The sequence below is a fragment of the Medicago truncatula genome, chromosome 6, assembly GCF_003473485.1.
Source record: "Medicago truncatula cultivar Jemalong A17 chromosome 6, MtrunA17r5.0-ANR, whole genome shotgun sequence".
NCBI lineage: Eukaryota > Viridiplantae > Streptophyta > Magnoliopsida > Fabales > Fabaceae > Medicago > Medicago truncatula.
In genome coordinates this window covers 40,333,746-40,351,101 of record NC_053047.1, presented here as the reverse complement: position 1 = coordinate 40,351,101, position 17,356 = coordinate 40,333,746, and the positions used below count along the sequence as shown (strand labels likewise).

Here is a 17,356-nt window from a genome sequence, read left to right as displayed (position 1 = left end):
CCGTTATATTATAAGGGCATCATTAACTCAGAGCAAGACAATCACTTACCTCCATCTCGTACTAACTTGAGTGTTAGAGTTGTACATGCAAATACACTATCTCACCATAATATTGTTTTTGTTTTCCTATTTTATACTTTTGGTCTTTTTTGCTCTACTACAGTGTATCAAGTGATGGAAATGAAGTTTACAAATTTATGTATGAACTGTTTCAAATTTCCTGATGGTTTATTGTTGACAATAAATTATTCTAAAATCCATCATTCAAATACATTATGAGGCAATTTTCTGCCTAAAGATACCAAGGAACTGTTGCAAGAAGATATTATAATACCTTATGAAGTAGTGAATTACATTTAAATATGGGAATCTAGACAAGACAACAGTGGAGTCTAGACTATCACGAGTCAAACTAAGTTTTGAATCCCACTTTGGAGAGAAACTAGTGTCTAACACGTCTCAAATAGAATTAAAAAAATAAACATTGGAGTCTATACATTATTGACAGATAATAATGTACATGACATTCAATTATTTTCCCTTTGTAATAAATTGTGTTGACCAAATCATACTATTATACTAAGAAAGAGCGATCAATAAATTGTGTAGACAGCTTCATGGTTGGTTGAAGAGGTTTGCCACAGTTTGAGCATCCACTTCCATCTGGAATTCTGGATGAACCTGTTAAGCATCTTCCATGATGATCACTACAGAAATCTCCATCACTCCATTTTCAGAGTAGCATTTATCAAATTAATAAGCTCATGTGCTACTGGCAAGTTATGGCTTACTGGTGGCCATGGCTAGGACATTGTTGCATTTTTCGACGTGCTCTTTTTGGTTGACTTCAAATGTGTCCGGTCAAGGGCGGTTTTTCTCAATTCAAATTGGATAACCAACCACCAAAATATCCTTGCAATCATGATATTTAGTTTCGCGTCTACGTTTTTTTTCTTTCTATATGAATGAGCTATGACCTCCTCCAAGTGGAATTTTCGGCTTATATTCCACGTGCACCATCAAGCAAGGGCAATGCTTAAAATTGACACTCTGAAAAATGAAGAATGTATAGTCACTTAGTCAGATTCCAAATGTCAAGTGCTGAATTTAGAGAAAAAATTTAAAATAGTTAGCATTAAATTATTAGAGGATGTGATCCGATTATTGGTTACAATCCATGAAGCATTGACACGGATACCGTATAAGACATTGACAATAATTTAGACAGCAATAATAATTTAAGAAAATTGAAGTGATTTAATGTAGCTACATGTGTCAATGTAGCTACACGAGTTATAATAATTATCAAGAATTATCGGTATTTAGGGAGCATCAATTGCAATTGTAACCTATTCCTACAGCAGATAAACTAGGAAAACTTACAAAAAAAAAAGTCGAGAAAATCACTATGATTGTAAGAGAGGTTAACTTACTGGAATGCATATTAATTTTCCTTGTTGATTGATCAGAACAGGCAAGCTTCTCCTTGCAGCAACTGGGATAGATTTTAACAAAACTAGAGCCTTTTTTGCTGACACACTGGCATAGTGCAGATAAGAAGCTGTTTTCTCCATCATCTTAGTGTTTCCGTTCGCGGAGTTTTCCAGTGGAGAATACCTAGATAACTCGGCAAGATACAGCCAATCAGATTCAATCATATGCCGCACTTCAAGAACCTGATCACGACCAACCACACAAGACGTGCAACAAAAGTTTCGTGCTTCTCCACTCAAATCCATGCCATAATCAACTAAATCGGAAAGTACGTCTCTATCCATTTTATCATTCAACTTCCATGTTAGCATGAATCGATCCATGAAGTAACAGCACTGCCCTGGCTGAAGCGAATTGCCAGAAGAGGTAGCATTTTCAACTTCATGCTTTGATGCGAGGTCAGAAATGGCTCCAACTTTGGACCTGAAGCGATTGGTTTCTTGCTTCTGCAGTACGAGAATGCTATTGAAGGTTGGTTCACTGATTATGTTTAGTCTTTTAGCTTCATCCAGAACTGATTCAGGGTTCGCATCCAAAAAGTGGACATCTGATGCATCTAGTACCAAGTGATTTGAATTTGATTTTTCATCCTCTATAATCTTTTCCAACTCATTGGCAACATGGTACTCATGCTGTCTAAAAGAGCATGTCTCAGAAAATTCCATCTTTAAAGGTAAAGCAATGTCAACAGAACAGCAAACCAGGACTCTGGACCCTTTAGAACCAGGATCCGGACAAAGGTAACAACCAGCGGCAGTAATACAGTTCTACAGCGTAATTGGGGACAAAAAGAATAGTACAAAATTTAAAATTAGTCAAATATATATAGCTAAAACATTGATGTGCCGGCTAAAAAGAAAGGTACAATTTTCAGCATAGTTTGAGATAATCTCTTAGACTACGAAACATTGACATCAGACACGACATAGACACATAGAGACCGGTAATAATTTCAGAAAATGTATGTAAGTGATTAAATGTAATCAAACACATGTCAAACACCGGACACTCCCTCAATCCGAGGTGTTGGTGCTACATAACTTTCAGACTTCTATGCAGCTAAGACAATGTTTGATGAAATTGTATGATATCGTTAGGAACAAAGCAATATCATGTAAGCAAAATTACCTTGCATTGAATAGTGCGTAAGTAGTCCATTAGCAATTTCAAAGCACTGCCCCTTATTTGCCTTTGTCTTTGTGAAACAAACTGAAACAATAAAAGTTTGAACACATCAAGACTGTAAGAGTATGCACATGAAAATAAGGTTCAAATGAAAAATATTCAAATGTAAGATCAGAAGTGCCTGTAAGACCAAGGAAAGAAATTTCAGCAGGTATATGTCCTCAATTTTCGAAGGACAAAGAATCTGTAAATCAATAACGGCATATCCAAGCTGCAAATATAACAACAATTACAGAACCAGGACAAGAGTAAATTCAATAGAATAGAATAATATAAACTAAGAAATAAAGGATACGTGTACTATTTTCAGCAACGTTAACATCGAGAATTAGCTATGCCAAACTCAACATCAAGTACTAATCAATCAGGAAATAGATAGAATAAGTGTTCTAAAATACTCACGTCCTTGATAACCACAGCTTGATGTATCAGGCTATGGCAAACATGATCGACATATGCACGTGTTTTTCGACATGCAGAAATCACTCTTTGGAGTTCAGACTTGAATGCTGCTGAAAATGTAATAAACCATCATTTGAATACGAATGTTGGCCGGAAGAACTAAACGATTACTCAAAATAATATTAATGAAATCATAATACTCAACATCACAACTTACAAGATGACAAGTGATTAAGTTCCCTTCGTATCCTATTCCGTGTGAATAACTGGTTTTGATTTGTCGGGTCTTCTACCCACTCTTCAGTACCTCCTCGGCATATCTGTGAAGATAAACGAAGATGATCAAAATTATCATGTAAACATTCCAATAAGAGATGGGAAAAAATGAACAGTACATAGATAAACAAATATCCAGTACCAACCTTGTACATGTCTTCCTTCGAAAATTCCAGAAGAGGCCGCACAAGAAGGACGCCTCCATTTGCCGGAACTTCACAGTAGGAATGTGTATGCATAGGGAAAATCTGGGAGGTGAAAGGTGTGCCTGCAAGTCCAAGCACACCACTATTTCGAGAAAGTCTTAAAATAAATAACTCGGCCTGCATAATTTCTCAGCAATGAATACATGTCTAACATCTTGAACAAGCCTTCAAAAATTCAATTTTTTTTAATCACTTACGATAACGACCACAAGGGCCCAAAGTATTTCAAAAACTCCAATCTGATTTTAGTCTCATTTGAAAATAATATGGTTGAATAAAAAAAAATTGAACATAAAGTATTGTCAATTAAACCTGGTCATCAGCATGATGTGCAATAAACAACACTCCAATCTGGTGTTTGGCACAGACGTCATGAAAGACTTGGTACCTAAAGTCCAAAGAAATTAAAATCCACAATTAACACACTATTAAAATTCACAGCACAAACATCTAAGAGCCCGTTTACTTTCATGTTTTCTGTTTTCATGTTTAGTTCAACTGACAGGCATAAGAGAATATAGTAGATCTAATATTTTCTTCACCGTGTTCTTTTATATTTTTTTAAAACTGGTCTAGCGTTTAAAAAAGAAAATTAAAATACTAAAACGCTATCTATATTGTTTCTGAAAACAAATTCTGCCTAGCTTCTCTTTCATCTTCTCCCTATCACAATTGTTCACTACATACGTCTTCCATCTCCTTATTAGCAATTACAAATGAACATAAATATTAGAAAATGAAAACTGAAAAAGTGTTCTCAGAAAGTAAAAGAGGCCTAATATTTTATTAACACGACACTTGAATGCAATAACCTCATGTCACGAGCAGCTTTTTGCAAATGACCTTGTTTTGGCTTGCCACTTGGCCAATCGCAGTTGGCAATCTCACATCTGATTCCTGCATTAAGTGTCTAGGTCAGCCAAGTTCATAGTTTGAATAAGTTCAAGAACTCAAATCATATTTCCAAACTATATAAAACAGCCAGGTTAGACCCACCCATTTGAGAAACGCGGTTACGAACAATGTTGGCCTCGTCTTTACTCTCTGCACGTAGTCCATGATCGACAATTATCGCCAACAGACCGTCAATGAAACCACTACTGTCAGTGCCAACAGAATTAGCACCAGCAGTTTTCCATCCAGCAGTTAACACACAGAGCGCTATACTGTCAGGACCACCAGAGACTCCCAAAGCTGATACGAAAAGAAGCACAATGACATTAAACAGACAATAAACAATGAAGAGAAGGAAAAAAAAAAGGTTATTAGCATCACTAGAAAATGGACAATGAACGAGTCAGTCTTAGAAACATAATTCAACCTTATACATAAACTATTATTCAATAAGTCATGTTTATGAATCTTTGAAAGACTTATTAGAGCTTACCTACTAGAATAAACACTTGTGAGACTGTTTGGGAGAGCTTATGGAAACAACTTATGACATGTCCATAAGCTTTTTTTTAGGATAGCAGATGAAAACAACTTATAGCTTATATGAAAATTTTATTTTATCTTTTGCTATTGAAATAGCTTATACATAAGCACTTATAATATGATAAACGTCTACGCTATAAGCGCTTAATTAAGTTGTTTATCCAAGCAGAGCCTAAAAAATCCTTATCAAATATTTTTACAGGTATATCTAAAGCTTATTGATATAAAACATATCGAAATATGCCGAAAAAAACTTATAGACATGCAATCAAATATTTTTATACTTGTTTGGATTTCTTATTTGAGCTTATCTACAGACATAAGTACTTGCAACTTGTGAGACTATTTGAGAGAGATTGCCAAAACAATTATAGCTTATATGAAAGATGATTGACTCGATTTTATCTTGTTATAGACATAACCTATCCATAGCACTTATATGATAAGTGGTTTATGGTTTAAGAACTTAATTATGTTGTTTATCCAAACGGGGTCTAAATAACCTTTTCCAAATGACTCAATGTGCAAATTTTTCTTTATCCTCCTTCATTTCTGCTAGAGTAATAACATTATAAAACAATTTACCATCATATTGATTATAAGCTTGAATCCTATCAAATTCTACAAATATAACAGAAAGGGCACACCCCAAATTGCACAAATAGCCAAATTTCCCAAAAAATATTAAATTATGAAAAAGCCAGGTATGTTTGGTTCCATTTTCGAAAGAGCCAAAATTGACCATGGAGATGTATAATTAATTTTGACATGTTTGGCTGCTCTCTAGTATTTGAAGCTAGAAATTAAAGCTTTTAGACTCAAATACATTGTTTTACCTACCTTCAACCTACTTTTAGCTCCACAATTCATTCAAAAACAAATTTTTGGCGCTGAAAAACCAAACACACATTTAACCTTGAATTCTAACAAATGCAACATATATAACAAAAAGGGCACACTCCAAATATCACAAATAACAAAATTTCTACAAAAAGATTAAATTTTTATTTATGTGACAAAGAACAATGATAGAAAGAGATACTCACCAATCCTATGATGTGGTTTGATTCCAGCCATATCCATTCTCCTAGAAAAAACTTGTCTATATTTCGCCATATCAATTGAGCATTGTTGAGAAGAAGGAGAAGAAGAGGAACACACTGTGAAACAACATGGTGATGAAACAGAGGAAGGTTTTTGAAGGTGTAAAAGGTGAGAAAACGGTGAAAGTTTGAAACTTGTTGATGGGTTTTTGGAGAAGGAAGATAGTAGAGTGTTTGCAGAGAGTGATGTTGGCGATGATAACAGGATTAAGCCTCGTGCCATAACCTCTTTCAGTCGGAACAAAAACTACTTCACATTACATCATCAAACACACGACCAAGTAACCTTGTTTCTGTTGAGTTCACAAAGACCTAATTAACCTTAACTTTAAAAATAAAAAATAAAAATAATTTTGATATTGAATAATTTAAAGATTATTTTTTATAAATTTTATTAAAACTTTTAATACTTTTGTCCTTTAAAAAATTATTTTTAGTAGTTTGTACTTTGGAAAATGTTTTTTTTTTTTTGAAAGATACTTTGGAAAATGTTGTATCATGATTTAGTAAGGGGTAATAATTTAGGTTTTTTTCAATCAATCCTTTGATATATGTTTTGTTCAATCACATGATCAATTTATAAATCAAATAAGGTATAAAAAAATTGTTTAGTGCCATGATTTCTAGGAAATGCATCCCTGTAAATTTAATTTTGATACAATTTCACCATCAACAAGTAATATTCAATTTTAAATAATGATAAAATGCGAGTGTAACTAAAAAATTTATTAATGGAGGTTGGGTCTAGTGTTTAAGAATAGGCTAGATTCTTTTTCTTTTTTTTATAACCTGACAAAATAAATGGTAGCACATTTAGTGTGTGTCACACATTGAATAAAATCATCTATGATGATCAAATGGTGTGACACAAATGTAGATATTTGAATTTTTAACTTCTTAATCATTTAGTCTAGTGTTTGATCCTTTCATCAGTACATGAAAAACATATAGTCCTACCAATCACATTTATAAGCAATTTTTGTTCGCATAGGAGGGAGCATAGAAAAATTGATCCTCTAGATTAATCTTCACAATTAGACACGGAGAATACATTGTTTACATGGATTAAATCTTGAAAATGTTAACGAGTGTTTATGAAACAATATCTTAAATGATAACTTTTTATAAAAACATGTGTATCTATTAAATTAAAAATTAAATTATTTAATTTTTTTAAAGAATAATTTTTTAATTTAGAATATTTAAATAATGTCTCAGGAATACTAATTTTTTATTTTTTTTGCATCATACCATTAGAATAAAACAAAAAAAAGAGTAAAAAAAGAAATACTAATTAACATGACCATTAAATCTCATGTTCCTATGAAGGATTTCAATTGAATTATGTTGAGATTAGTCCTCAAATTAATCTATTTTAAATCAGAGACGAGTTAAAAAAATTCTAAAAAAAATAAGAAAAACATATCAAAGACAAAAGACATGGAAGATTCAGACAAGTGAACCAAACCAGATTTGAAACATAAGCAAAGAATCAATCAATCAATCACAATTCCAATGTCTTAATCCAAATTCAAATGTAGCAATCAACAACAAAACCCTAAAATTTTCAATTTCAATCACTGATTCACTCTCTCTTTCACTGTATCTTCATTCCGGCCAATGGCCACCACCACCACCACCACCACCACCATCTTCTCCATCTTCCTCCTCTTCCTGGCCCTATTCAAAACCCTAACCCTAAAAAACCCCTCAATTTCACCCCCTTCACCTTCATCTCCACCAAATTACATAATCGGATTCACCCAATACAAACCCTCAAGCCACCACCTTTCTTACCTTCAATCCAATCTCCAATCAAAAGGGTGGCAATGGATCAACCGTAAAAATCCAGCTTCAAAGTATCCAACAGATTTCGGCGTTGTTTCGGTTGAAGAATTGGGGGTAATTGATGAAATTAAGAAATTAGGGTTGGTTAAGTATGTGAGTTTGGATATGAGTTATAAGAGGGGTTTGTTGAATGATAAAGTTGGTTCCTTTTTTGATGGGGGTAAAAAGCCTGGGAAGATTTTTACAAAGATGTCTTTTTGTGAGGCTGATGAACATGGACAAGAACAAGATAGTGTGAATCTTAATGGTTCTGTTAACTTGAGGAGACAATTGTTGATTCAGGTTGAAAGATCACAACTTTGATTTGTTAGCTTTCATTTCCATATTGTCGTTATTATCATTATGATTGAAAATTTGAAATTGTGTTATTTAGACATGTGATTACTGATTACATTCAATTACATCGTTTTCTCATAGATTTCCGGCATCAGTGTCATGTGTCTGTGTCGGTGCTTCATAGTTATTTAGTTTATGAGGAATTGCACCAATATAAGAGATAAGAATAGAGTGAAAAAGATATAACGATAAAATAGAGTGAGAAAGAGATAATGATAAAAGAAATTATTGAAGAGGTTAAAATATAAGGGTTGGTAAAGTATGTGAGTTATAAGAGGGGTTTGACGCATCATTGGAGTGATAAAGTTGGTTCCTTTTTTGATGGGAATAAACGGCCCGGGAAATATAAGATTTATTTACAAATAGATAATGTTAAAGCTAGGAAATGTTTTTATTGTAGTAACTAGTACTAGTATTGTCTTTGTTATTATTTGTATTATTATTTTGTCTCTGTCTAGTTTAATTAGGTGAAAACTCGGCTTAGGTGGTTTGGCCATGTAGAGAAAAGAGTTGTAGATTATGTAGCAAGGAGAGTATATTAGATGGAGGGTAGTCAAATCACTAGAGGTAGAGAAAGGTCTAGAAAAACTATAAAAAGAAACTATTAAGAAAGCTTTAGAGATTAATGAGATAGGTAGAGATATAATCTATGATAGGACATTTTGGCGTTGTCTGATCCATGTAGCCAATCCCACTTAATTAGTTGTATTGCGAATTTATTGACTATTGAAAACTATGAAATTTTTGATATTTTTGTCTTTGATGAGTTGAATTTGGTTTATGACTTTATTTAATGTTTTTGGTAGCAACCTGTCTTATCCTTGTTAATGTTAGCAATAGTATTTGTTTCTGTTGAGTTGAATTTGGCATGTTTGAATATTGATCATTGCAAGTGTACATGGTCTGAGGTGTTTTTTTATTGTATCAGAGATCACAAGTTACTTCCATGTTTGGAGCGGAAGATCTTTGGACGAGAGGGCACACTGGTGCAAAGGTCAAAATGGCCATATTTGATACTGGCATTCGATCTGATCACCCACATTTCCGTAACATTAAGGTAAACGCTTGTTTGCTTAATTTGATGTTGGGGTTAGTGGTTGATTGATAGTTGATGAATCGAGCGTTGCGTAAACTTTCAGGAGCGTACAAATTGGACCAACGAGGATACGTTGAATGACAATCTAGGACACGGGACATTTGTTGCTGGTGTTGTTGCCGGTATGGATGCTGAGTGCCTTGGTTTTGCACCAGATACAGAGATTTATGCATTTCGCGTGTTTACTGATGCACAGGTAATGCCTGTTGGGTATTATTATTGAACTCTCTTATTTCTTTAGAAGGGGTTGAATTTAACTCCTTTTAACTGCATGGAAATGGCGTCTTAGTTCATGCTGCAGCATATCTTCATCCCATTAGTTTGTCTGAAAAAATGCCTCATGTAATGTCTAAAGTTTATTAACCGATTAGAGGAATCATCGGCGAGCCTTAAACAAGAGAACATAGAAGCATCTTCATTCTGCTGCTTATGTTATTTGTATTCTGCAATACTGGCAAGATTTTGAGAAGATTTCATTCAGCCTATTGCAGGTGTCATATACCTCTTGGTTCCTTGATGCATTTAACTATGCAATTGCAACCGATATGGATGTGCTCAATTTGAGCATAGGTGGACCTGATTACTTGGATCTCCCATTTGTAGAAAAGGTAAATTTCGTGTTCCTATCTATTTTAACTCGGAAATTTGATAGTAACGGGTATTGTAAATTTATTTTTCTTGAGGTGGAAAATTTCCAAATTTAGTGCTTACACAGATTGCAGTTATACTTATATTATTTGTATTTTTTTAGTGTTCATATAGGGTAATTTTCTTCCACCAACTATAGAAGTGTGCTTTTTTATAGTTATATGACACATTTGTTGACCAGATATGGGAGATAACAGCCAATAATATAATCATGGTTTCTGCAATTGGAAACGATGGACCACTTTATGGAACTTTGAATAATCCAGCAGATCAAAGTGATGTGATTGGTGTTGGTGGTATTGACTATAGTGACCATATAGCTTCCTTTTCCTCGCGTGGCATGAGTACCTGGGAACTTCCTCATGGGTAAAATTTATTTCCCGTCTGTTTGTGATTCCTTCAAATATATATGCAGGTTTGGGTTCTTACTCACTGGTAAATCTTTACCTTGCAGTTATGGTCGTGTGAAGCCAGACGTAGTTGCATATGGACGAGACATAATGGGATCAAAGATTAGTTCGGGTTGTAAAAGTTTATCAGGAACCAGTGTTGCAAGTCCTGTAGTTGCCGGTGTTGTATGTTTGCTTGTCAGTGTCATTCCAGAATCTGATCGCAAAAATATCTTAAACCCGGCAAGCATGAAACAAGCATTAGTCGAGGGTGCTGCAAAGCTTGCTGGACCTAACATGTACGAGCAGGGCGCTGGCAGAGTTGATCTGTAGGTTCTCTTATTTAGCTCTGCACTTTGTTTTAACTTTTAAAACATATCGTATTGCTTCACACAGTGACAATTTCAATTTTTTTTTATTAAATTAGATTCTTAAACTAATAATCTGCAGGTTCCTGTATATTTTGGAATGTTTCAAAATATAACACTATTTTAAACTGTAAACAGGTCCCTATAATTTCAAAAACTTTTTAAATTGGCTCCTTGACGTGTCCTAACAATTTGTTAGCAACAGTTTGGATTCAAGGACGTCATTTTTATTAAAGCTTATAATGAGCCCCATGTTAGATGAAATTTGGCATGAAAATGAGTTTATGAGTAGGAGACATTTTTTATCTTACAAGCCCGTTTTGTAGGGGTTGAGTTAGGCTAAACTCAGATTTTAAGATGGTATTAGAGCCTATCCAAGACCTTTAGGTCCACCTGCTATTGAGCCACTTAAGTCGCACTCCAGATGTCCAAACCTGGGTGTGAAGGGGTGTGTTGAGAGTTCCACTTGGATGAGATATGGCCTAAACGAGCCGGTTTCATAGTGTTGTGTTAGACTCAACCCAAATTTTAAAAACTATAGGATCCATTTATTAATTTAAAACTACTGGTATTTATTGAAAAATTCCCCAATATATAAGGATTGGAGATTCTTTAGCTGTCGTCTAATCATAATATTTTTTTTTGTTTGTTAATGCAATTTTCAGGTTAGAATCATATGAGATTCTTAAGAGCTACAAACCTAGGGCCAGCATCTTTCCCAGTCTTCTTGATTACACGGATTGTCCTTATTCATGGCCCTTTTGCCGCCAGCCACTCTATGCAGGTGCCATGCCTGTCATCTTCAATGCCAGCATTTTAAATGGTATGGGTGTTATTGGCTATGTCGAAAGTCCACCAATATGGCATCCTTTCGAAGAAGTAGGGAATCTTCTAAGCATTCATTTTACGTATTCTGAAGTCATTTGGCCTTGGACTGGTTATTTGGCCATTTATATGCAAATCAAGGAAGAAGGTGCACAATTTTCTGGTAACATTGAAGGTAATGTGACTCTTAGGGTTTCAAGCCCTCCAGCTCAAGGAGAGAACCGCCCTCGAATTAGCACTTGTGTGCTTCAATTGAAGTTAAAAGTCGTGCCAACACCGCCGCGAGCAAAACGAATTTTGTGGGATCAGTTTCACAATATTAAATACCCCCCAGGTTATATTCCTAGAGATTCCTTGGATGTTCGTAATGACATTCTTGACTGGCACGGGGATCATCTACATACAAATTTTCATATAATGTTCAACATGTTACGAGATGCTGATTACTATGTCGAAACACTCGGTTCTCCTCTTACATGCTTTGATGCTCGACAGTATGGAACACTTCTTTTGGTGGATCTTGAAGAAGAGTACTTTCCCGAGGAGATTGAAAAGTTGAGAGACGATGTTATAAATACTGGATTGGGATTAGCAGTCTTTGCTGAGTGGTACAATGTAGATACAATGGTAAAGATGAGATTCTTCGATGATAATACACGGAGTTGGTGGACCCCTGTCACTGGAGGTGCTAATAATCCTGCACTTAATGATCTTTTGGCTCCATTTGGAATTGCTTTTGGAGATAAGATTCTGAGCGGTGATTTTTCACTTTTCGGTGAGGAGAACAGATACGCATCTGGAACAGACATAGTGAGGTTTCCAAGGGGTGGTTATGTACATAGCTTTCCTTTCTCAGATAGTTCAGAAAGTGGAGCCACTCAGAATGTGTTGCTTACTTCTAGCACCACCAAGGTGTGAGACGACATCTTCTATTTCTTCACCATGGTTAATGACGTTTAAAATCATGTTTAATTATGTTCTGTGGATAGTTAATGAGTTATGAAACCTTATTATTCATTGATGGCCACTGAATGTAATTATTCACATATTTAAACAGCATTAACCATTCAAAGTGTTTTCTATTTTTGGTTGTCAAATTTGTATCAAAATATCAATTCTGTTTTTTAAATTTTGGCCTTTCTTGGTGAAACAGGCAGATTCTCCGATTCTTGGCCTTACAGTGATGGGTGAAGGTCGCATTGCCGTGTACGGTGACTCCAACTGTTTGGACAGCAGTCATATGGTGACAAACTGTTTTACGCTTTTGAGGAAAATGCTTGATTTTACTAGCAAGAATGTTAGAGATCCAATACTTTTCTCTAATTCAAATAAACAAGACGCTCCCTTGTATGAAGACGACAACCAGTTGCCATCTCGCAGAACTGATGTAAATTTCTCCTCATATTCAGCTGTTACAGGGAAGGAATTGATCTGCAAGACCGACTCAAGGTTCGAAATATGGGGAACCAAGGGTTACAGTTTGCAAGTCAGAGGAAGAAACAGAAGATTGCCTGGTTATCCTGTCATTGATCTGGGTAATGCTTTCAATTCAACATTTGATGCTTCCAATGTTATGCGTCGGAAGGTAACTTTGAGAAATAAGGATGATTCTCTTGGGAACAGATATTTGGGCTTGTTCTATGGAGACGAGGTAAGAAACTGAAACAGTTGTTGAGCTGGTTTTCTAGAAATTTCAGACGCTGAATATTGCTGATGTACTGAACTCTGACATTTCTTGCAGCCTGATGCACCTATGCTGGTTGGTAGTCACTGGCTTATTCCTGTGGCTGTTGCAGCAACTGGTTAGTGAACACTTAACTTTGCAATCCAATTTTTTAGACTAGTACTAATTTATGTATTGTTAAGATTCCGACGTAGATATGGCCTGAAAATGAGTTTATAAGTAGGAGACATCATTCGCCTTACAAATCGGTTTCGCAGAGTTAAGTTAGACTCGATCTAAATTCTAAGATGATATCCAGGCCTATCCAAGATCAGTTAGGCCACTCGCAATCAGGACACTCAGGTCATGCTCCATATGTCAAGTGCTAGATGTGAGGGTGTGTGTTAAGATTCCAAGATTGAATGAGATATGACTTGAATGAGTTTTTAAATGGCGACATATCTCACCTTACAAGTCCATTTTATAGGGTTGAGTTAGACCCTTATATAGCACCGACACTTCAGATTGAAGTCATGTCCTATGTCCAACATGTGTCTGTGTCTGATACCAACATGACACCGACACACGTGGTTACATTCAATTATTCTATTTTCTCAAAATTGGTGTCTGTATTTGTGTCAGTGTTTCATAGATATGAGTTAGACCCAATCCAAATTTGAAGATGTATATCTATATTATCTATGTTTTCATAATTTCCCTCTCTTTTGATAGGTATTTTACTACTGAGTTTTTGGCGCATTCGGCAAAAGAGACGTCGAAGAAGGAAAGGATCATCAAGCACCGGTAGATTGACCAATTTATAGTCCAAACTCAACATTAATGTAATTATAGATCCTTGCCTCCAAAGAAATTCCCCTGTAGCATTAGCATAGTTACAAATTAATGAGTTGTTCCATCTGCATCACTGTAGGAAGATAGCCAAATAATTTACTTTTTTTTTTTCCTTTCTTTTTTCCATTCACTATAGAGTTGCAACATTTTTGCTGTTACTGATTGCTTTTCAAGAGCACAAATTTTCTGATGATGAAATAATGTATTCTTAAATGATTATGTTTATTGCTAAATCAAGATTTGGAAGAGTTAATGAAGTAAGTTTATTTGCAGTTATCACGTTTTGTTTTGTTATCTGTCCCTCAAGAGTCAAGACACTCAATATGTTGCTTGTTAAACCAATGTTATCTAGGTTTGGTGTAGATTTTGTATGACTTGGTTCCTGCTCTTCTAATCTAAGATCTCTTAACCAAAAATGTGAAAAAGAGAAGCTGATTGCAAAAGTTTTGAATTAGTTTCTCCATAACCATTTATTGGAGAGAAAAAAAATATAAGTGAATAGTGTAAAGAAATCGTAATAATAGCATCATAGAATTTTTGGTGAATAATTAATCAAAACAAGAAAGAATAAATTATTTCTAAAATTAAATTTTGGATTATTTGAAAGCATGTGAGCCTTTAATGAATTGATGGGAGACGTCAGATTAAGGTTGAATTAATGGTTAAGATTTGGTGTCAAATTAAATTTGACACCATGGTGTCATTTGATCCTATCCCTATTTAAATATATACTAAGAAAAATAACTTGTAACACTTAAAATTTGCTTTCAATTTATGTCAATAACTATTTAAGCTAATTATCCATGATAATGTTTAGTTTTTTCTCCATTTATTGCCATATACATGCTCAACTCATAGCAAGCAACTCCCATGATAAACTGGATAAAATCCAAGTGATACTGATTTATTGTGTAAAATGGTTGGGTAGTGATTTTTTCCAAACCTGTTGAAAACAGCTGTATTATTTCTTCATCTTAATTTACTCACCTCAATTTCTTTTTTCTACACTCATGTATAATTTGTTGGTTACAGCTATATGAGCACTTAGTTTGAATTTTTGAACTTATGAATATTTTATGGATTGACATGCATCATCCTTTCAAAAAAAAAAAAACTCAGTATAACAAACAGCTAACAACTAAATATTTAGTCAAAAATGATATTTTTAATTAAGTGATCTTACTAGTTTTTTAATTTTTGTTTTTCACTACCCTTTTAAAGAGTGATTATCTAGGTTTAATGTATTTTCTATTTTTTTCGTGAATATGGGTATTCCGGTTTCTTCAAAGTACTAAGATTTAATTAAATGGTTGATCTCTTTCAATTAATATTAGTCTATATTCGGTATCATAATAGATATGTCAGAATCACAACGATCCATCGTGATTTTTCAAAAGCTACGCTTTGTAATTTCTGCCTGTGACTCTGCCACACTCACCATGATACCAAACATACACTTAGAAGTATTCTTTTATAAATATGTATTAAACCTCTAATTAATTAAAGTGACACTTAATAATCATATGTTGAGATTATGAGGCTAAGCAGTTAGGATCTCAAATGTATTTTAAGGAAATTGGTTGTCTATTGACCATGTCACACCATCTTGATAGACTAATTATTGTTTGTAACTATGGATAAGAAAAATGATCAAATATTCTTCAAAGTGGAACTCACGTCACAATAATAATATCATGTCCATGTTGTACAATGACTTTTATTTTTCTTGCTTTAGTAAGATATTTTTCTCTCTTTGAATGCACACACACCTTGACTTTGCTTAAACCGTGTGGAGTTTAGAGAGGTTTGAGGTCCCATAGAGAGAGAGATGGTGGCCTGGCCTGGCAATTCTTCCAATCTAGTAATGTTGTTTCATCACTTACCAAATGGAATGATGAATTGAATTAGTGTTTGTACTTTGTAGCTGTCTTTTTTTTAATGATTCAACCCATGTGACATATATCCTTTTTGTTGTGTCAGTCCAAAAGTACAGCTTTTTCATATCTGGCATATGCCCACATGGTATAATATATGACCAAAATCATAGGTCTTTCTCCTTACCTAAAAAAACCATTTTTAAAATTACAAAACATTCAAAGAAAATATTTATAATGAAGTCTATAAAATAAACATCTTTTCACACCATGAATGAAACATAATTTTAATCTTGAACAAATGAGTTTTAATGAGTGTTTTGTTTCACTTCTATCCACAGTCGTAATATATTTTAAAGAAATGATATTTATACAACCATTTTGGGATAAATCTCTCATACTCTTCGAGTTTTTTTATTGTCTCTCTCCCTCTTTCTTTTGGTACTATTTTTGTCTAATTAGAAGAGAGGATGATTGTCGCAAAAGTTGTCACAAAATGGTTGTATAAATATAATCATTTCATTTTACTTCATGCTTTTTATTGTTCTACGGTGAAAAAGAAGCTACAGAGTGTTTTAACTTCGGAAAAAACACATATTTGGCCTCACATACACCATGGTTTCGAATACGTTATTAACTATGCTAAATGATTTTACTTTTGGTTTAGATCGGATATCCTCAGCCCTCAACTACTTAAACTAGTTACTTGAGTCGTGTCACGTGTGAGAGAAACATAGTAGCAAACTCTCCCCAAAAGTTTTGACAAAGTCATAAATTCAACTAAAAGAGACTCGTAATATCTCATTCAAACAATTTTTCTAATTTAAGAATTTTGTTTGAATTCTTAGCTGGAAAGGTGAAATTTGATTGTGGAGAAATGAAGTGCAATGCACACACCTATAAAAGCTACTATTCAACTTAATAGTGATTTTTCTTCCAAAAAAAAACTTAATGGTGATTTGGTTTGACTGTCCAAGCTTGTCTTGCTGGTCAAAATTAATAAAGGTTTCTAAGATCTCCATTTTGAGTATCTAGCAAGTTGCTTTTCCTTCACATGAAAAAAAGCTAATACAGACCCATATTCCCACATATACAAGTAACACAGTTGAACAACAAACACACCTCCAAATATAATATGCTGAATACAACTACTCATTGTTTCAATTAGGTAAAAAATCACAATTTTGTTCAAGAGATTCATTCACAATCAAGTAAAGGCCTTAAAAAAAAGGTTTGATATCAAACCTACTTCCAACTAAAAGCAAATTGACAGAAGAGCAACAATGGAAAACAAGGTTGATACTTGATAGTGATGCAAATTGAAATATATTTCCAACCTTTAATAAGGAAAAAA

The 17,356-nt window shown here is 34.2% G+C and overlaps 2 protein-coding genes across 7 annotated transcripts; one reads left to right on the top strand and one right to left on the bottom strand.

Moving 5' to 3' along the window:
• Positions 1-310: 310 nt before the first annotated feature.
• On the bottom strand, positions 311-6,395 carry LOC11438413 (tRNA(Ile)-lysidine synthase). 5 transcript variants are annotated; one of them, XM_024785460.2, is made up of 11 exons: positions 6,047-6,395; positions 4,560-4,757; positions 4,376-4,460; positions 3,876-3,951; positions 3,504-3,680; positions 3,299-3,401; positions 3,082-3,191; positions 2,801-2,890; positions 2,623-2,703; positions 1,434-2,261; positions 311-1,050 (listed from the first exon to the last, which is right to left on the bottom strand). In XM_024785460.2, the coding sequence occupies exons 1-11, from the start codon at positions 6,324-6,326 to the stop codon at positions 958-960; spliced, it is 2,121 nt and encodes a 706-aa protein (XP_024641228.1). In that variant the 5' UTR covers positions 6,327-6,395; the 3' UTR covers positions 311-957. The 5 variants fall into 5 exon arrangements, with proteins under 5 accessions (XP_024641228.1, XP_024641230.1, XP_024641229.1 ...); XM_024785462.2 differs by having other exon boundaries at positions 2,810-2,890; XM_024785461.2 differs by having other exon boundaries at positions 3,082-3,188.
• Positions 6,396-7,491: 1,096 nt separating this feature from the next.
• On the top strand, positions 7,492-14,389 carry LOC11426104 (subtilisin-like protease SBT6.1). 2 transcript variants are annotated; one of them, XM_003620546.4, is made up of 10 exons: positions 7,492-8,233; positions 9,216-9,344; positions 9,427-9,579; positions 9,875-9,991; positions 10,213-10,397; positions 10,486-10,749; positions 11,454-12,525; positions 12,767-13,264; positions 13,355-13,415; positions 14,009-14,389. In XM_003620546.4, the coding sequence occupies exons 1-10, from the start codon at positions 7,724-7,726 to the stop codon at positions 14,098-14,100; spliced, it is 3,081 nt and encodes a 1,026-aa protein (XP_003620594.2). In that variant the 5' UTR covers positions 7,492-7,723; the 3' UTR covers positions 14,101-14,389. The 2 variants fall into 2 exon arrangements, with proteins under 2 accessions (XP_003620594.2, XP_024641671.1); XM_024785903.2 differs by lacking the exon at positions 7,492-8,233 and having other exon boundaries at positions 9,865-9,991.
• Positions 14,390-17,356: the final 2,967 nt, after the last annotated feature.